The 21261-nt window shown below is 41.7% G+C and overlaps 1 protein-coding gene and 1 long non-coding RNA gene across 3 annotated transcripts in view; both read right to left on the bottom strand.

The window, feature by feature from the left end:
* NAA15 (N-alpha-acetyltransferase 15, NatA auxiliary subunit) overlaps nucleotides 1-20470 on the bottom strand; it is a 61228-nt gene extending 40758 nt beyond the window's left edge. For both annotated transcript variants that reach the window (XM_037897227.2, XM_037897228.2), the window contains exon 1: nucleotides 19202-20470. In XM_037897227.2, the coding sequence (XP_037753155.1) occupies nucleotides 19202-19255 (54 nt within the window). In that variant the 5' untranslated portion in view covers nucleotides 19256-20470. The remainder of the gene's footprint in view (nucleotides 1-19201) is intronic.
* Nucleotides 170-7710, bottom strand: LOC122465593. The gene is made up of 2 exons (XR_006290536.1): nucleotides 1950-7710; nucleotides 170-1173 (listed from the first exon to the last, which is right to left on the bottom strand). It is a non-coding gene; the product is annotated as an uncharacterized LOC122465593 (long non-coding RNA).
* Nucleotides 20471-21261: the final 791 nt, after the last annotated feature.

Raw genomic sequence — 21261 nt, 5'->3', positions numbered from 1 at the left:
ATTGGCCACGTAGGCAGAAAAGATTGGGAAAAGCAGCAAGGTTCAGATCTCTATAATCTCTCTGAAAGTAAAGAGTTTCTAAATTAGGTTGCCAAATGCCACTGCAGATGTCCAATGACATAAGGGATGAGCCTCTGGGTAAGCCACATGTTCACCCTCTCTGATCTTACAGGACAGAGATTAAAGCTTTTACTACTAAATTCAACCATTGTGCCTACCCTCCAGAAGTACCCACACGAAGTCATACATAAGCCACCTTGAAGAGCATCAAGGAAAGATTCAACTACCAACTCAGCAGGTGCAGAATGACAGTTTGATGTGCTTTTGATAGATTAAAGGTACACGAGTGGTGTTCACTCACTAAATTGGATCTCCGTGAGAAAAATATCCCAATGGTCAGAAATGCCTGTTGTGTCCTGCATAGTAACTGTGAGGTAAAGGGGAAAATCTGCACCCAGAGTGGAGGGCAGAAGTGGAGAGACTGTCTGGACAGGCAGACAAGTGGGCCATTAGAAGAGCTCAAGTACTGGGTGCTTAGAGAACCACTATGTATTCTGCACCATGTATTGTGAACTAATAAAGAACATTTTATTTGGAAAAAAAATTGAAATGTATTGGAGTAGTAAAAACAGTTCAGAAAAAATAATGTGCAAAAAAATAGCAATGTAATTAAAATTGTGGCTACACATACACCAGCCATGGCTCTCATAGGTCAGCATATGCGAAGCTGTGGTTTTCCTTGCTGTCCCTTGGCGTGGAATAGTAGGGGTAAATAGGTGGCCCGTGAGACCAGATGGAATGTTGGGGAAGGCAGGGAGCTGGTACCAGGCAATTCTCAGACAACTGCAAAGGGTGAGGAGTCCGGGATTGCTGGACCTGTATGTCAACCAGCGTCGGCTCTGTGGCATTTATGTTTGCTGCCTCAGAATCCCCATTATGTCTTGGTGCATTTCCCTCTCCTTTTCCTGCTGGGATTCCTGGGCCTGTCTCCTGTCCACTCTATCCCTCTTCTTGCTGTCTGCAATGTCAGCCCTCCATGCCCTTTGTTCATGGTCTGATGCAGCACTGGCTTGCAGGATCTTGCCGAACATGTCCTCTTCTTTCTCCTTCTCATCAAGTTAAGGTGTTCTGAGAGTGTAGCAGGGGCACCCATCAAGGCCAAAGTGGCAGCAGCTGTGATTAAAACAGAGAAGCGTATCACTGGATTTGCAGTCAGAATGGAAAAGGAAAAAGAAATTTCAGAACTCCCTTCCCTTATTCCAGGTTAAAAAAAACTTAATATGACATGCTTATTAACACTTTAGCTTTGGAGCGACTTTGCACAGCACTGACCTCCAGCCCCAGCCATGGAGAGTATGAGCCACCATGAAAAGAGTGGGGGGGAAGTAAAGATTTATGATTGTCTGAATCAAAATTTTGGTCCTTATTCCATGGGTACAAGTATAGGGGAAATGGCACTGAATATTGGCATTATTTACCACAGGCAGTGGTGATTTTAGCTGACCTTTCACTCTTGAAGGTAACAAAGGCACAGAGAACACAGCTGCTACTGCTGTCTCGACCTGTATGCCACTAGCCTGTTTAATGCACTGGTGGCCAGCCAAACTCATTGCATAATGGCACAGGAAAGTGTCCTACTGTGGAGGGAAAAATAAGGCAGCCATCCGTAGAAACCTTTGGGAGAGGATTGCAGAGTATCTGCATGAAAGTTTAATTGAGATGTCATGGAAGGATACCCTATGTACATAAACAAACTGCTCCACCAAGTTGTCCCCGCCTAAACCAATAAGGAAATGAAAAGCAGATACCAACTCTACTCTGTTGTACCACAACCTCCTCTCTTACGAGTAAAACAATGCAAAGTTGATATCTGTGTCTTGTTAACTTGTTGGCAGGGTGCCATCTTTAAATGTAAAACATTGCAAGGGAAAATGGATGCACACACTTACCCAGGGTTCTTTCCCCTTCACTGGGCTCATCTGTGTTTGGCTGGCAGGACTGGCTAGATGGTGGTGGAGACTAACAGGTTCTGACTCGTGGCATGACTGGATCCCTCCACTGCATCTTCCCCGCTTCTTCTCCTCACTGTTCACGGGCAGGGGGTCTCAGACTCCTCCAAAGTTTTCAGGGTGGTCTGCTTGCAGCTGCTGGGCTCTCTGCCAAATATGGCATGCAGCTTGGTGTAAAAGTGGCAGGTCAGCAGCTCAGCACAAGATCAACTGTTGTGATATGCCTGTTGTAGTTCCTTTACTTTCACATGGCACTTCATACCCATTTGCCTGCATCCCCTGTGCAATCTTTTCGTAGATGTTCTCATTCTTATAGCTGGTCCATAGCAATGTTTGCATAGCCTCTTCTCCTCACAGGCCCAGGAAATACATACATCCTGTCTATTCCATGGAGGAGTCTAGTGTGTGGCACCTGCATGGTCGGTTGGGCAGTTGCACACTCAAAGGAGAGTTATTAGGTGCGCTCATCAGGCTGGGCAATCAGGAAAAGACACTTCAAAGGGTGTTTTTAAATAGGGTGTGGGGGTGGTTTCCAGTCTGTGATCCTAGCAGTCGAGTTCAGAATTGTGACTGAAGTGGCTACTGCAGCAGGGAACAGGGCATTGTGGGACAGCTGTTGGAAGACTGTTAGGATCAACAGAGGTCACACACTGTCTACACTTGCACTACATCAAACTCAGTAGGTCAACCGGGACTCAATGCCATAGGGGGAGGTGGTTTTACTGTGTTGCTGTAACGGGGCACTTATGTCGGCCGGAGACAAATTTGAATGTAGTCCGTAGACACATACACAAATAGGGTTGACGCAAAGCAACTTATGTTGACCTAACTTTGTAGTTGTAGACCAGGCCACAGACATATGCCATGTGGTTATTAGATAAAGGTTTCCGGCAATACTTATCTAGTTTAATTTGAATTTGATCTTCAGTTTATCATGTGATCCTTTGTTATTTATTCCTGGATATAACAGAGAACTGAGGGACTTATCTACTTCTCAAACCCACACTAATCACAAAAAAATCATACTGCAAAGAAATGGAAAGCAGAAGAAAGTTTCCTATTAGTGTCTGGTACAAGTTCAATGACCTAGTAAGTCTTGAGAGTTTTCCTCTTGGTAAGTCAGAGCGTGGCTTCCTTTGAAGAAATATAGTCTTCATTCCTGGAAGTATATAGTAAAGACACTCTACAGCAATAAGGTGTTAGTCTGTATCATGAGGATTGCATATGGTATCCTTTCCTGTTCTCTCCACCTCCTTTCCGCTTCTCCCTTCTATTATCTTGTTCTTGCTAATTAGATTCACTTGAATGTAGCTAATAAATAGTATTTGTATGGTATGTAATTTTCTAAAACTGTTACTAAGATGTTTACAGTCAACTACATATTTGAAACAGATTTTTTCTCAGCAAATGGGAAACCACTAGCAAGACTCAAATACTAAATTGTACACATTTTTTTCTCCTTTCTGGAATACTGGGATAACACCAGATCCATTTTGCTTCTTTTAATACTTTCATCGCAGTAGCACTAAATCCACAAAGACTTAGGCACATATACACGAGCAACCTGAAACACTTGGGTAGAGTTTCACCAATATAAACAGTGAGAACAGCCCCACTGATTCAAGTTGTGGAGTAGTTTGGGGCAGAGAGCCCATGGGAATACTCATGTGCAAAGTTACACATATGTTTAAGTCTTCACACCTTTGGGGCTTATACTATATTTCCTCATGACTCCAACAAAAACCATTACCTGAATGCAATCCTTGAGGTTTTGTAACAGGAGCAGGAAACTCTCCAAAATAAAAATTATTTAAATAAGCTCTCCAAGTGAAACTACTCCGCTTTGAGCTGTGGAACTGTTTTTTTTTTTTTTTTTAAAAACTGAGCAAGGTAGTTTTCCTACTTAGTATAATAGCCTCCCACAGATATGGAACCTGAGACCTTTCCAGATATGTTTCAGAATGCCATATTCAGCAGGAGAGGATCCAAGATGTTTTTAAGGCTTTGTCTACACTACAGCCTATGTCAGCAGAACTTATGTCGCTCAGGGGTATGAACATTCCACTGCCTGAGTGACATAAGCTACACTGACATAAGCATCCATGTGCACGGTGCTATGTTGTGGAGGTGGGTTTTTTATGCCGATGGGAGAGCTCTCTCCCATTGGCATAGAGCATCTTCACTATATGCGCTGCTGCAATGCTGTATGTATAGACATGACCTAAATGTCTAACTAGGATAACAAATTGGATTTCCCGAATCTGCTATTTAAATAAATCGTAAGAGATCATTGTATAAGATACACTGTGAAATAAGACAGTGTGAAGGAAAAGACCAATGATTTGTAATATGTTGGACAGCAGTTAATTAAATAAGAGAATACTTTAACAGCAAAAGCTGATCACTACACAGAGAATGTCCTTTTTGTGTGTGTGTTTTATTTTATTATATACAAGACACTTGATTTCTTCTTTGTAATTACATGATGCAATTGCTCTTATTACACTGGAGTTTTCCTTTAACAGTACCATGATGGAAATGCTATTGAAATCTACTAAAGCTGCAGATGTTCTCCAGTTTCTCCCTTTTTTTCCTTTGAAGTGGTCATCTTGATGAGAACATAGCTTTCAGTAACACTTTAAAAAAAAAAGTCAGGATTAATATATGTTCCCCTTTCATACCTAAAAATTTGAAGGGTTTTGTTATTTAGTTTAGATTTGAAATTTAGGATTTGTTTAGAACAAAGACTATGATAAAAATTTTAAATGCATTAACAGATTTTTATTTTGAAATATTTAAACACTCCTCTGCAGTTTTGTAAAATCCAAACCTAATAGTTTGCTTATGTATGACACAAAGCAGATAAACTGACCATTCTAGTTCCGTCATCAAAGGGACTAAAGGGGGGGTGGGGGGCGCCTAAAAGTGCAGCTTGCAATAGTAACACAGATAACACCATAAAGAGAAGGGGACAAATTTTTGGCTTTGCAGTTCAGCTTTAAGTACAACTGTTACACTACTTTGCCTGCTAGAAACACTGGATCTTACCTCTTGGCAGTTTAGTTGTATGTGCTTTGACAGAAGTCTTTTATCTTGACATTTAAGGCAAGTCAACAAAGATGCATATTATACTCATGAGAAGTAGGAAAATGTCTACACAAGTTTTAGATGGCCAGATAATTTTAGAAGATACTGAAAAAGTTTTATTATGATGGCCAGCATAACACAAGTTAAGAATGAGAGCAAATATTCTCTTTTAGACAACTAAGGACCTGATCCTATGACCACTGAAGTCAAAGGAAAGACACCCATTGACTTCAATGAGCTTTGGTAAGACCCTAAGAGCTTGTTACAAATTAACTCAAACACTGACACCTGAGGCGCTGAAACTGAGGACCCAGCAGTAACACACCGGATCCTTGCTAGAACGCACATCTGTATAACGTGAATTCGCATATAACGCGCTGGTGGGCATGGATCCCAAATTTAAATACTTTAATTGCAATTAATTTTAACGTGGTCCCCGCTATAACGCTGTCCCTGCATTAAAGTGGTACTGCGCATGGATCCCAAATCCCGCGTTCTAGCGAGGGTCCGGTGTAGTTGCATGCTTTCTTGGGAAATGAACAAACTGATTATAGATAGGGTAGTTAAAAATTCTAGGCTGCTGTTTTTGTTTTTTCCGATGTTGGTAGGCCAAAGGAAGATAAATTGGTCTGACACGGATTTCCTAGATGAAATATCTCCAAACTTCCTGGTTCACATTCTCCAATCTATTTCATTTTGTAAAAGGAAAACGTCAGTGATTGTGTAATTCTGAAACTTGACTAGCATGTGTAAAATCATTTTTTTAAATCTGTTTTAATAAAAATGGAAAGATACATTGACTTCATGGAGACTGCCATCTTCCCTGTGAACCAGTTAAATAAAAATAGCAAAGTACCCTTGAATAGGAAAAATATTTATAAATAAGTTTATCTGCATATTTTTAAATGCACGCTGAAATGATTTTATTTAAAATTGTTTATTTCAAAGGCAGATGGTGTTCAGGAATTTTAGAGACAAACAAGTATCATCCACCCTAAAAACATGTCTTTATGAAGAGCTTCCTCAATCCCTGTGTCTGTCTGTACACACTCCATTTGGAATGGGGGAAGGGGGTAGGTGAGGAATTAGGGGAGATGTATTTCCCCCCATTTAAATAAATGGGAAAATGTCCTTTCGTTGAAGTTTGCCAACAGGCCCCAACCCACTGTTCTGGGCACTCTAGTTCGCAGACTCCAAGCCATAGTTTGCAGGCAACTTATACAAAATAAATAAAAAACTATCAACCGGCACAGAAATGTTGAAACTTCCCCAGGTATCCGTTAAATTATTTGCACTTATATAGGGCTTTTCAAACAATAAATCACCAAGGGTTTTACAGCCATGCGTAGATATCCCTTTCTATGTGTGCTATGGACATAAAATTTAACTTTTTAAGTTACCCACCATTATATGGTGATATCTGATACATCTCAGTTAATTCTCTATATTTATTACATGAAAATAACTGAGGTATCTGCTCATGAGACTGTAAGGGACACCACTATATATAAGATGAAGCAGACTTGTCCAAAGTCACACATTGAGTCAGTGGCAAAAATGGGAACAAAACTCACAGTGCCTACTGTTCCCTGCTCTAAACACTAAATTATTCAGCCTGATTTTTATTGATTTATTTTTTCATGAAACATTTATTCCAGGGCTTTGGAAGTATGATGTGTACTAGATAGACTGAGCCATATAAAACAGATTGAGCGAGATCTACAACCTATAATACCCTAGTAAGAAGTCCAACCCTCCACCCCCATGTTGAGAACGGGCAAGGGCTCACATCCCTGTATGGGAAGAGACTCTCAAGCAGGATTTAGGGAGACCCCTTTTGAATCACCTTTCATCTAACAGATGGACAATAAATACATCCTTACTAACACCACACACAATCAACCCTCCAGATGTTAAAAGGTTGAAGAAACTTTCTCTGTTTCTCCCCAACCTCTTCCCATTCAGAGCCTCCTGGCTGCCAGCAGGATAAGGTGGAGGGACTCCGCTTCTTTACACCTCACTCAGACTCCTGGTTGCTGCAACAGGGGACTGAAGGAAGGTGTGCCCTTCCTTCAACTTTCTGGATTAGGCTTGGCAAACTGGTGAATTGACTATTATTTGAGCATGGTCAAATAGTTAAGTATTCCAGCAAGAATACCCTCATGTAGGTAGTGACCTACATTTTTGACTGAATCATGGTGCCATCTGTTAAGAAGCCCTACTTAAATGTTTGGATCACTTACTATACTACATACTAATGCCACCTGTTGGGAAAAAGGTGAACTAACTGAAAGTTGAGCATCTTGATTGGCTGGAATATACTAGAACAAACATTGTATGTATGTGTAGATTTATTTGAATACCATGCCATCAACACACACAGCAGTTTACAAAAAGCACATTAAACAAGGTAAGACACGGCCCCTGCCCTGAAGAGTTTACAATCTAAAGTGACTAGGCAAACATACAGAAATTAACTGAAAAGGGAGTGGGGCGTTCAGTCACTAAACCTCCTTCCTCTACGCAAAGATGTGCAGCGATTAAGCTTCTCCCTTAAACAAAAGTAACACAGCTATTAAACCCCCGTAATACTCCCCTCCCCCAATAACCTACATTAAATGCCCATGTAAGAAAACCCTCACTCCTCCCCCTCAACAAGAATCCCCTTCATACCGCACATGTATCCCCAGCAATACTTTGCCGATAATATGCAAAGTTCTAGGCTAATGAAGGAGGTGTAACATTACATCTCTGTAAAGACCCTCTCTTCCTGCAGCTGCTTATTAGTCCACTGCATTTGCTGCAAGAAGATGGACTGCCTGCCACCCTTCCCCTCCATCTAATCTGTAAGGCTCCTGGGAGGGAGGGAGAGGGCAGCATGCCCAAAAACATTGAGTGCCTAGAATCTTCTGATATAGCAGCCGTTAGAAACAGAACTGCACGGTTACCGGTTGATTGAAATCCACGAGATACTTCATAAATGTAGATATTAATGTCTCACTACTTCTGGAATGCTAACAGTGACATCATAATATACACAGAGTCAGTGAAAGCCAAAAATTATTTGTATGGAAATTTTTTACTCCACAAACTTTGAAAAAAATTAAAGCTAAACACAACTACTGTGCTTCTGACTATGTGATACATGTAGATAGAAAGGAGAAGTGCTTGTTAAATTCTTGTGATATATGTAAAGCTACTGTCAAAGAAGAATTATTGCAGTTAAACAGCAAGAAACATAAAACTGGTCTACATCAACATTTCTCTTCTGTGCATTCTTCTTCTACTTTGTCCTCAGCAGCTGCATCACAGAGCATGGCATCTTTTGATGAAGATAGTGATACAAGTAACAATGAAAGTGAAGCGAATTCCATTTTTTCATATTAAGAATTTTGCTACTCCATCTTTTTTAGCATCAAAAATTCCTTACTCCTGGAAAGTCTTCATATGTTCATCAAATTGGCATTAAAAGGTTTTTTGATAGTGTCCTCGGACCAGAAAAACAAACCTGACCATATGCTCACTAGAGGTATTAATGCCAGCAATAAACCATTTCATATAGAAAAAAATCCTTATATACTAGATTTTTTTCATAAGTTGTGTCCAATTTACGAAGTAGGAAACAGCTTTCAGGAAAGTCTTCTGAATGCCAAAAGTGGATGTGAAAAAGAATTGGTGTTCTTATTCCTCAAGCATCTTATCTGTCTCTAGTATCTGATGGATGAAGCAATATTCACAGTGAGAACATCATCAACTTCATGGTAACAACTCCACAACCAGTGTTTTACTCATTCCAATGCACAATTGAGCATAATCACGCAGCCCAATATTGCTGACAATCAATAAATGAATTGGGTCCACACAGAAGGCTATTTCAGTTGTGACTGAGAACATGACTAATGTGAAAGCAGCTTAGTCTTTGCTGATAAATGAGTATCCACATCTTCTGTGTTATGAGCACGCTGCTCTGAGGAGGCAGCATTTCATTGGTGATGTTGAAGATTTGACAACTTTCTCATCACATATGAGAAAAGTGAAAAAGCACTGTCAAGTTTTTCAAAAATAAAGTACCAGCAGCCATTCTCTGCATCATTTAGTAAAGTACTCAATTTCATCCACATTGAGTAAGTCTTGCATACTCAATGGGGCTCCTTCTATTAAATGCCTCAAAGATCTTCCAATATGCAAGCAGACTCTTCAAAAGGGGTGGCTGGGTGCTACCCTCAAGTAATCCTCACTCATGTTCTTGATGATGCTGTCTTTTGGATGCATATCCAAAATTCATTTCACTATTTGAACTCGGAGCTCAGTCCATTCAGAATACGGAAAATTATAGTTCTATATTGTCTGATGCCAAAGATGATTCTTGAACATGAAAAACATTTGTGAGAATACTGAACACAGTACACATACAAAAGCTGACGGGAAAAAGACAAACAAAATATCACAGAAAAAAATCAAGCGATCAGTCCTGCCCATAATGCTGCCTATCTTCTTGATCCATACTACTAGGGCCAAGACCTTTCTGACGATTAATTTGATTCATCTGGTGACCTCATAGTGGCTGTTGCAAGTGTTAAAGGACATGCACACAAACCAACATGTCTGATGGAAGTAGCAAATTATAAAGCAAGAAGCATCCCATTCAGTTGTAAAACAACCAGAGTGCAATCCCAGCAGTTGAATCAAAACAACTTTCTCGATCATGGTGGAAAGGGTCATGCCCAACTTGCAGTCTAGCTGCAACAGCAGAAATTCTTTTAATACCTCTGTATACTACTACTGCCTGCACAGAACAACATTTAAAAATGACTTCCTTTATAGTTGCTATGTTTGTTTTATTTCTGTTACAAAAGAAAAGCAAACATAGCAACATAGCAATAATGAAAGAATGTGTCAATTATTCAAGACTGAACAGTTTCATTTTTTAGAACTTCATTTAATTATGTTTTGCATTTTTCTGAGTTAAAATAATGCAGTTACAAAACTTGTTTTTTTGTAATTAGGCATAAGAATCTAAGGCTAAGCCTACTGGAGACCATAAAGTCTTGCTCCTTTTGTTATAGTTATTGTCTAACAAATTAGTGCTTTAAAATATTTGACCATTTTTCACATTTGACCAATGTTTGCAATTGACCAATTATTTTTGACTGCTCAAATGCCCAATCGTACTCTGGCTGATGCAACGGGGTCATTTCTATTACTCTATCCTTCTCAGAGCTGCCAATTTAAGTTCCTCCTCTCTATTCAATATCTCTAGTGCCTTCACCTGCTGCTCAGAGCTTCCCAAAGAAACTGCTACAGAATAAAACTTGACTTGTTCTCATCAGTTTCACTATGTACCCACAAGGTTATAAACAACCACAATGTAAACTGACAGGTCTTGTCAGCGATCACTCTGATACAACTTCGGAAAGCTCTGAGCAGCAGCATTAGCATTAAAGTCACGTGTCTACAGACATAAGATAACAATGTACTGCTTTACACTTGGTATTAATATGCAAAGTTTATCTTCACACCTGTAAAGCCTATAAACTTTTTTTTTTTTTTTAAATAATCTGCAAAAGCTACTTCCACTAATTCTCCCTCTTCCCCCTCACCAGAGGCAAATAGGCAAATGGACTTTTCTGGCCCTAACTTACCCATCCAACATATGTTTATTTTCTCTAAAAACTGAGTTTTAATTTAAATGGCCATGTATGTATATTCTCTACTAAAGCATAAGGATACAAATCAAGCAAAGGACTAATATCTGAGTGTGAATCATAGTGTCGAAGATATGGCATGAGCTGCTAAGACAATGATGCATTTCATATATCTTTGCTTCAAAGAAAAAGATACAGCTGTAGGTCATTTTCTGCCACAAAGTACCAGCAATCTTCCTATTGTGCATGCATTCAATCCCTTGGACAGGACACTGAATAGCTGTCCTCACTTAAGAACTCAGTTTATTGCCTAGAAATTTCAGTCAGTGAACAAGCTCTTCCATGTTCACTAATGATCACACTAACAGTAGCTGTAACTCTATGCCCCCACTGCAGGGTCCCAAAGCCTGAGTATCTACACAATTAAACAGCCACATAGACCAAACCAGAGTCAGATAACACGGGCCAGCCCCAGGTATTTAACTGCAGTGTTAACCTGACATAACCTGACTCACTCTGGCTGCTTGAAGCAAGCAGTAACAGTTTCAATACTCGCACCATTTATACCCCATTGTGGTTTGTTGGCTACTATGATGATGGTAGTGGGAGTGTCTCTGCTAATCTACCTCTTCCCAAACTTCTGTTCTTGGGCTTTCCTCCCCAAATGGCTCAAATGCCTGCCTCCACTGCTGTTCATTGCTTTCTCAAAGAGCCACTGATTCTTGTCAGTTTCCACTACTGCGCATAATGGTACTAAGAGGAGTAGTAAAAACTGACAGGACAATGGTCTGTCTTCATTCTACTGCCACTTGAAAAGCTGTGAGCAGCAATGACACTGGAGCATTAAGGTCTATCTTCTCTGCAAAAGAGAAGTGCGGTCTTAACTTGGGTTACAACAGCAGTGAAGACATGGTCACATTTTTAAACTCTGGTTAGCAACTCGAGCTAAAGCCTAAACAGCAGCCTTAGGCTGAATTTGAGCTGCTAATCCATGTTAAAAGCAGCGCTGCCCTGTCTAAGGGCATGGCTACACTGGAAAGGTCAAAGCACTGTCGCGGGAGAGCTCCTGCAGCAGCGCTTTGAAGTGCAAGTGTGGTCCCACGCGAACACTGGGAAAGACGTCGTCTCCCAGCGCTCCTGGTAATCCATCTCCACAAGGGGATTAGCTCTGAGCGCGGCTCCCAGTGCTCGGAGCCTGTTTACACTAGCGCTTTAAAGCGCTCTGACTTGCTGCACTCCTGGGGGTGATTTTTCACACCCCTGAGCCAGCAAGTTAGAGCGCTATAAAATGTAAGTGTAGCCAAGCCCTTAACCTCTATTTTAACCTGAGTTAGTTGACATGTGTTAGCTAATGAGAGTTAAGAACACACTTTTTTGCAGTGATGACGTATCATAGGAAGAGGATACTTGAACAGTTTACATTTGGGTCATGTTGGGAACAATCTCTTTGCAACTATAAAGACTAGGTTTTCTTTAAATGAAAGTGTCAGACTTGTTTTCCCTGCATCATTAACTCAAGCTATAACTTGAGTTTTGCCCCAGCCCGACTTCCATCCACATACAAGAATCTCTAGTTAGTAATGCAGTGGAGACGCTGTAGCTCAAGTTACAATAAATCATCTGCTGCTAATCCAGTCACTCTTAATATCACAGTGTATCTTGAGTGTTTTGCAATGTGGTCACTCACTCTAGCTCAGTGGTTCTCAACTTGCGGCACACGTCCTGCTTGCGGCGCAAACAGCATACAGCTGCGGCCCATGTGACATCCTCAGGGCCATACAAGTAGTATTGGATGCAGCCCACATAACACATTGTGGATCACATATGCAGCCCACAATGGTCAATAAGTTGAGAACCACTGCTCTAACTGCTCAAATGGAGTAACTCCAGTGTACTAACTCAAGCTCCCTGGGGCAGTGAAGACAAGCCCAAGATTCTGAAAAAGTTGGTGACATTGATATGAAAACCACTACACATGAGCAAGTGAATTTTTTGAGCCCTGACCCTACCAAATAACACAGTGGCCCCATGGCATCTGATACCCCCACACCATCCTAACAGGGGATCCTGGTTCAATGATAAATGACATATATAAAATGGAGGATTGGAGATTAGAGCACCTCAGCAGAAAGATGTGTTTAATCTGAACCAGCTGTGCAAACTACCTGATTAATCCTATGCTATAGAGATAAAACACTAAGAAATAGTCTTCTGCCACTGATGGAAAAATCCTGGCAGACCAAATTGTTCTGGATCGCAAACAGTCCCAGCAATCTACACTAGTCCCAGTAGTCTACACTAGTAAAGAATCCTCCACCTGCAAAGAACCTTGTGTCTTACTCCTCAGAAGAGACTGACTGAAAGTATCACAGGTCCACCGGAATCACTTGGTGGAAAAAAATCTCCCTCCCCTCCCCACCAACTAACTTCAGGCAAGTCTAAGAAATGAAGTGGATGTTTCTTTTGTGGTGGCATAGAAAGAATCTGTACAAACATCTGAACTGTTCCTCCATTCATTGTTGATGAAATCTAGTGAGGAACAGATGCTGACAAAAGACAAACTCCTCATAATCCTTAATCATGGAAGTGTGACTCTTGCTCAAAAAGCAATCTTTCAGCATCAACTACCTTAGCAACTATTGCCTTATTTTTAGTGTCTCCTTCTTGGAAAAGTTATTCAAAAAGTGGCAGCGGGCCAAACAACAACAGCTGACTTCCATCCAATACTCTAGATCTTTTTCAAACAGGCTTCATGACTGAATATGGCACAAAGATCACACTGGTAGCACTGATGGATGATCTCTCTCAGAATGGAGAATGAAGATCCATACTACTAGATCTGTTGGCATTCTTCAACATCATGGATTACAAGGTTCTGCTAGCTCAAATGCAAACTCTCACAGAAGTAGATGGAAACATGTTAGGTCTGAGAACAGAATCACCATAAGAATAGCAATGCACGATTGGTCACCTTCTCCAAGAACCTGAATCTGCCAAGTCCAGAAAAGTTCAGTCTTGTTACTGCTCTTATTCAATGTCTGTGACACATTTAAAAGTGATAACACACAATAAATCAATGTGGTTATCTAAACTGACTATGTCCAGAAGCAAAACCAGCAGACCCTTCTGACACCAAAGTACTGGAACATAAATTGCTAGGTTAGATTCAACTGGAGCAAGAGAGAAGGTAGTATTTGTTGACAGATGATAGATCCAAACTCAACCAGTTTTGTACAGTATCTCCTTCACTGAGACTATTCCCCACTTCAGACTGTAATGCAATGCACAATCTCCGAGTTCTGCTAAATTCATATCTGCTCCTAAATTCCTATATTTACAGCTATGGCTGACTAGGAGATTTTTCCTATTTCCTACAGGTAAGGGCCTTAGGTAGAAGCTTCTTTGATCACAAGCAACGGTCTTTTCCTTCACACTTAAGAAAACAGAGAATCAAATGATGATAGATACTATGAACTTTTGAGCAGGGAATTTTGTGCATAAAATCCATGATACAGTTGATGCTAGACAGCGATTTCAGTTGGTAAACAAGCTTATTAAATTACCTAAGTACTTACATGACCTGTAGTCCCCAAGACCTTCAAACACTAATAAACTGATCCTCAACATTCCTATAAGGTAGGGAAATAATATTCCCATTTTCACAGAAGCAGTCAGGTCACAAACATGGCTGTGTAAGAGACAGGAACTGAACCTAGGTCTGAGTTCCTGCCCACTGCCTCAACCACAAGACCATACTTCCACCTAATTACTGGAAAGATATATTAGTAAAATGCCCTTTCTAGCAGGAAAAACCAGAAACCAATACAGTAATATCTTGTTATCCCTACCCATTTGAAGCATGGTGATCCATAGAGTTAAACTACAGAGTTCAGCATACTCAAGTAACATTATGGTGTAGCAATCATCATCGTTGGTGTATAGCATATTAACTCAGTGGGTTATCACTAGAAGTTGGAATTATCACAATCTTTAATCTTGGACCAGGTTGCTGCTGCATGGCATAAAAGAATATATTTGAACAACACATAGTATGTACTTACTACTAGATCTAAAACACATACTTGGAATATTTTTGATATGATACTTATTTTAGCACATCTAGTACAAAGCTTTGAAGCAGTGGAAAAATATAATCCCTATAGTAGAGATGGCCTAGGTGTAATTTCCTCATTTGAAAATGTTTTCTTTACAAAATTGAAAATAAATATTGTTATATTTGAGGCTCAAAAAAGTTACCTTACACCTAGTAAGCCTATGATACTAGCCAGGGTGAAAAGTACATGTGACACCATGCTTTCCCAAAAGGATATTGTTCCCCAAAGTTATTTCCTCTGCAATTTGAAAGAATAAAAAAGTTTTGTAATATCATGTACCATATTTAACTATCATTGCAAATCAGCTCTCTGTTTATTCCCCTCCCCCACTAAATGCATGTAACTACAAGGTCTGGTCAAACAAAAGCATTCATTTAATATTTGACATATCAAATTAGTACTAATCTAAATACCTTTGCTGAGTTGTATTTGACCAGCTAGTCATACCACGAAAGCTGATTAAATAGCATACGTATTAACTGAATATTTGCCAAAAACCTGTAAAATTCACCAGTCATTTGTAAACTACAACTCATCCAGTCCTTCCTCCTACATGCCTTGATTTTGTTTTAACTTCTTTGTCTTTTTCTTCACTCCACTTTCTCCTTTCCTTCCAAGGAAAGTGCATTTCTCCATTACATTACAACTCACCAGCAACCGCAAAGGGGGTGTATGGTTTTTTATCCCTCCCGCAATTTTCTGGCTGGTGAAAGGGGTGTTTATTACTCTTCCCTCTTCTCAACCCCAATTTGAGTCCTCCTTTCAGTAAACAGCTCCAGTGTTAGCCTCTGAGGTTGCTCATAGCTTGTCCAAGTACAGTTGAATGAAATATACCCAATTCATGTCAGTTTCACTGATGCCCACAAGGATCAAAAAGAAACAGTGAAAAGTGACAACTTAGGAAATCCACTTTCCCTCTTCTGCACCCTGTGGAAGCCCTGAGCAATAGCAGAGGTACTGGAGCGCTCTGTCTGCAGATTTAAGACAACAGTGAATTAACCTTGGTTTGCACTTGTATACCTTCATATTTCTAAAGGCTAGAGAAACATATTCAAAAATGAACTTAAGTTCAGCAGAAAGTGGTAACTTCCTTGGAGAGTCTCTCTTACTCATACTGAGTAGGGTGAGTGGATTTTTCAAGCCTTGATTGTTTGTATTACAGTAGTGCCAAAATGTTAAATGAGCTATAGACAGAGCACATTCCCAGTAAAACTGCCATACATCTATGAGCAAATTAGGAAAATCTTATTCTATTCAGTTCTTTTAGCAAACAGTGATAGGACAGACACAGATAAGTGGAAGAACTGGTTTGCAAGCAGATTTCTACATAAAGATTTCTGTAACAGATTTTTGATCCTGACAGTTTTAAAAAACTGACAACTGCTCCAAACCTCCAAAGATTAAAAGGTAAATTATTTTCCCAACAGACTGATGAGATCCTGTCCTGTTTCATGCATCCGATGAAGTGAGCTGTAGCTCACGAAAGCTTATGCTCAAATAAATTTGTTAGTCTCTAAGGTGCCACAAGTACTCCTTTTCTTTTTGTCCTGTTTCTGTAAGGCATAACATTCAAGTTTTGAATTAAGAGTAAATTTTCTTAACACTATGAATAAATGAGACCCCTCTCCAAAGTATACAGAATTGGTTTAGTCTCCAAAATGTCTATGTCTGTTTCAACCTTTGTTTACAAAAATAAAATGGCAGTTTACCTGCTTGAACTACTGAGTTTACAACAGCCGAGAGAACTGCAGTTTAGATAGTTCTGTATTCTGATAAAAGTTTTGTGTAACAATATTATCTATTGAAGGGCAATATGCCTCTTTTGGGTACCCTGTAGGCTAGATCACATCAGTGTCTGCTGAAAAAGTTTTGAAGCTATAAGTCACCTCTTGATATATACGAAGAAATGACATACCTGAAACAAGATGGCATGTTCCACATGTTCACTGGTCAAGCTTTCAATAGGAATACTGAAAAAAACTTATTTTTCAATCTACCTATTTTATTTTGCAACAAAGTAGAAAACCACAGAGCGGTCTACACATGTGAACCGTGGTCGTGGGCTCAAATACCATGAATCGGAAAGGTGCAGAAAGAGTGAGGAGCATTACAAAATACACCTCTACCCCGATATAACATGAATTTGGATATAACGCAGTAAAGCAGTGCTCTGGGGGACGGGGTTGCACACTCCAGAGGATCAGTGTGTCTGGCTCAGACACGCTGCTCTGAGCGGTGTGTTAAGGGTGCCAGGCTGGGGGGTTGGATAAGGGGCAGAGGGTCATGAGGGGGGGAGGGGTGTGCAGGGGGGGTTGGATGATTCGGAGGTTCTGGGGGTGGGGCGGTCAGGGGACAGGGACAGGGCGTGGGAGTCCCGGGAGGCCTGTCAGGGGTGGGGATAGGGATCGGGGCAGTCAGGGGACATGGAGTGGGGGCGGGGTTTGGATGGGTCAGGGGTTCTGAGAGGTCAATCAGGGGGTGGGAAGTGACTATTAATAACGGAAATGCTCAAGGCCAAAGCAAGTTCGATATAACACGGTTTCACCTATAACGCAGTAAGATTTTTTGGCTCCTGAGGACCGCGTTATATCGGTGTAGAGATGTAAATGTAAAATTGTATATCACACAGGAACTGAAGTTATTTAGGTTACAAACATTCCCCCACAACTTGATGACAACAGAATTTCCAGTTAAAACAAACAAAAAAACAGAACAAAAACAACAGGCTAAACAAAATCTGCTTAGTCTGGAACAGACCTCAGCCTAAAACCAAGTTTTCTGAGCTAGACCAAATTAGGCTGACTTTTTCAAAGCTGGGTTAGGCTGACTTTTTCAAAGCCGGAGCAAACTTTATCGCTCCTTAATGCCATCTTCACTAAATTCCAGCTATGACAGAACACTCCAAGCCACACCTTTCAAAGTGGAATGCCAAGACAACTTTGACATTTGAGGAACTTTTTGAAGGAAGTTTGAAGAGACTACATAGCAAGGATTTAGAATGTACTTGTGTCCACATTTGGGTGGTGACTTCTGTTCTTGAGTACTAACTGAAGTTATGTGTTTCATGATGATAATACATACCTTTGCACTGTTAACTATTGTGCAGTTATCTATACTTCTGTACATTTATTTCCAATGTAGTGTTTTTCAACTAAACTCTCAGTAATAGAATACATATGATACATTAAAAGCAAACGTTTATATAAGATTGTAAGAATGTTTTGCACAAAAAACCGCAAGATGCGTACATTAAAAGGGATATTTCTCATTATTTCAGTAGAATTGACAAGATTGAACTAACATGAATAAGATGCAGCCTTCTAATGAGTTTCTCTGCATAACCCAATTGTATTCATCTGTGGTACAGATTACTATTTCTGCAATCTGAGACATTTCATATAGATTACAGCATCTGGCTTAACATTCCTGATCTCTGGGAGCACATAATAGTTTAAGAGTCTTTAAAAACAGACAAACATTTTAGAATTTAAACTAACGTGCAACAGTTTGCAAAAAATTTTGTAGGAGAGAACTATACGATATTTCAAGATTAAGTAGATAAGAGGGAATCCTCTAATCATGAAACTCTTGACAATCATTCATTAATTGATCCATCTCCTTACAATACTCCATGCACACCAAGTGCCTTATAATCAAATTTCATACTGCATTGAATCAAAGCTGATGTGCACTTATTATATTGCTTTGTACAGTGAATTATGTATTCCTTTTATGCATACTTTAAAAGGAAAGTACAATGTCTTAGTTTGTACTCTTAGTAATTATTTTCTGGAGCAGAGTTTGTTTCATTGACATAGGCCAGAGTTAGAATCCAGGGAAAGTTAACTGTCAAAATGTTTTATGTAGACAAGGCTTAATTGCTCCTTTAGTCTAGGAAAAGTCACTCTAAAACCTTCACCATTTTACATTTCCTCCTACCGAAGACACATTCCCCATTGAATAGCAAGAACTAATCTCCCCAAATCTGACTTTGTAAAAAACCCAGAGGAATCCCAAGGCCCCCAACTATTGTACGAACAGAATTAGTGAATTCGGGATGCTTTAAGAAGTCCTTCGTTCCCAGGCACCGGGGACGCAGGGGGGCTTTCGACCGTCCTCCCGGTCCTCTTCAGGGGCAGCGGGGGAAAGACAGAGCCCGAAGCGGGGAGGATGCAGCAACCAGCTGAGCAGGGGGTGACGAGAGCCGGCGCCAGGGCCCAGGCAGAGGTGTGGGGGCTCCCTAGGTCCCGTCCCACCGAAGCAGCGAGGGCTGCAGCTCCCTACGCTTCACCAGGGGCAGGGGCCTGGCCAGGCGCCCCGACGGCTCCCCGCCCGACTCACTCACCAGGATGCGCTTGAAGAGCGCGTTCTCCTTGGGCGGGAGGCTCACGGACGGCATCGCTCCTGCTGCTGCCGCGGCCGGCTCCGGCTCCGCTTGGAGGCTCCGGGGGGCGGGGTGTCTCCTGCAGCTGCTCGGTCACCGCCGCCTCCCGGGACTCCCTGCCGGGCCGCCCCCTCCTCGTTTCCGTCCCAGGCCCGGCCCCTCCAGGCCGCCGTATCCGCGCTGGGTTCCCCCTTGCCCCGCACCGAGTCCCAGGCGACAGTTCACGTGGTAACTGAACAGGCCGGAGAGAGCCACCGCCAAAATGGCCGCCGCCGCTTAGGGCTTCCCCAGCCGGGTCACGCTGCTCAACGCGCATGCGCCGCGACCCCGTGGCCCAGCCCGGCTCGGGAGTCGGTGCGGGGCATGCTGGGAAGTGAGGCGGCTCCCGAGGTCCGCCCTGGTGACTCAGAGCCCGTCCCAGGCGTCCCCCGCGGAGCGGCCGGCGTTGTCGTGACTCGCCTCCAGCCCCCGCAGCCGCAAAAGCCGAGGGTGGAATGAGGCCGTTCGGGGGCTTTGCACGTCCCATTATGCACCCAGCCCAGCAACCAGCACCAGCCCTCCCTCGCCCCGCCGCGGCTCCGGGGCCGCCTCTGCTGGCAGGTTTTACGGGCCCCGCGAGCTGGCTGCAGACGCGTCTCTCCCACCGGAGGCTGGACGGCTCCGGCCCGGCTGGACTAGGGTTCAATTGTGCTGATCGCCTGAGTTAGCCAGCACTTTGTAGAAGCCTAATGTAAACAAGGCCCGCTCCCTGTAAGGTGTCGGCCTGGTGGGGCTAAAGTCGGGGGGCTGCGCGTTGGCTACATTAGAATTATTAGATTGTTAGCTCGTGCTAACATTGTGCCTTTAAATCCTACTGTAGATCAGGCCTGGGTAGATGCCATTTGCAGGAACATACCGTACCTCCCTCTCTGGCTTTTTACCAAAAGTGATGAGTCGCTACCATATGTGGGCATTTGGTGCAGTGCCAGCTCCCCTTACACAGCTCTGACACCCCACCTCCACCTGCAGCATCACCCTGTTATCTTCCAACCTTGCAGAACCAGTTACAAAAAAGGCAAATGACTGCTATTTTTTGGGACCCGCCCTCACAGTGCTGTACCAGCAAAACAACTCAGAAGCTAGTCAACTCTTGCCCCAAGACAGTGGTTCAGGCCACTGTTTGCTCTCCTTTGCTTCCCTCTTGGGCCGTGGAACCACAGAAAACACAACTGTTGCACGTTTGGAAGTCTGTAAAGCAATTCTTATGTGCAGTGTTAGAATCTTGTATGGTATTTAAATGCAAATTAGGATGAGATCCTCAGTTTTTGTCGATAACTTCAGCAGGATTTGAACCCAGTTGTCTAATGAAAAGTTTACATTCAACCTATTGTGCCACAAGCCTTCAACCGATGATATTGTGAAACAGTTTTGTACCCTAAATAATGAAAAGTCCTGAACTGCTTTTAACATCCAAATTAGTAATGGGATGAGAGTTAAAGTACTTTTATGGATTAGAAACTTGCTAAGAAACAGAAAACAAACAATAGGAAGAAACAGTCTAGTTTCAACATAGCAAAAGTTAACAATGGGGTGCCTTGCTTCTGCACTAGGGGCCTGATCTATGGCCCACTGAAATCAATGGGATTCTTTCCTTTTACTTCAGTGGGCTTTGGATAAGGCTGTATGAGGTGTTTAATATATGTATTAATTATCTGGAAAAAGGAATGGACACTGGGACACAAAATTTGCATATGAAGAGACTAAAGAGTGCTCTGAGAAGCTTCAGAAGGAACTAAAGATTAAGATCCCAGTCCGGTAAAGATTTATGCACATTGCACATGCTTAACTTTACTATTGTCATGCTGACTGGAGTAGCTCACGACCATGAATGCCATCCTCAGGGCAGACTGTCAAAAAACAGGGCAAAAATCCCAAACTGGTTGTATGTTCTATAATTAGATTTCACCAGCCTAAAAACAAGTGTGAACTCCTGAAGCACTATAACAGTCTTACCACAGGTTTCAGAGTAACAGCCGTGTTAG

The sequence above is a fragment of the Chelonia mydas genome, chromosome 4 (assembly GCF_015237465.2).
Source record: "Chelonia mydas isolate rCheMyd1 chromosome 4, rCheMyd1.pri.v2, whole genome shotgun sequence".
Taxonomy (NCBI): domain Eukaryota; kingdom Metazoa; phylum Chordata; order Testudines; family Cheloniidae; genus Chelonia; species Chelonia mydas.
This window is presented reverse-complemented; position numbering and strand designations above follow the sequence as displayed.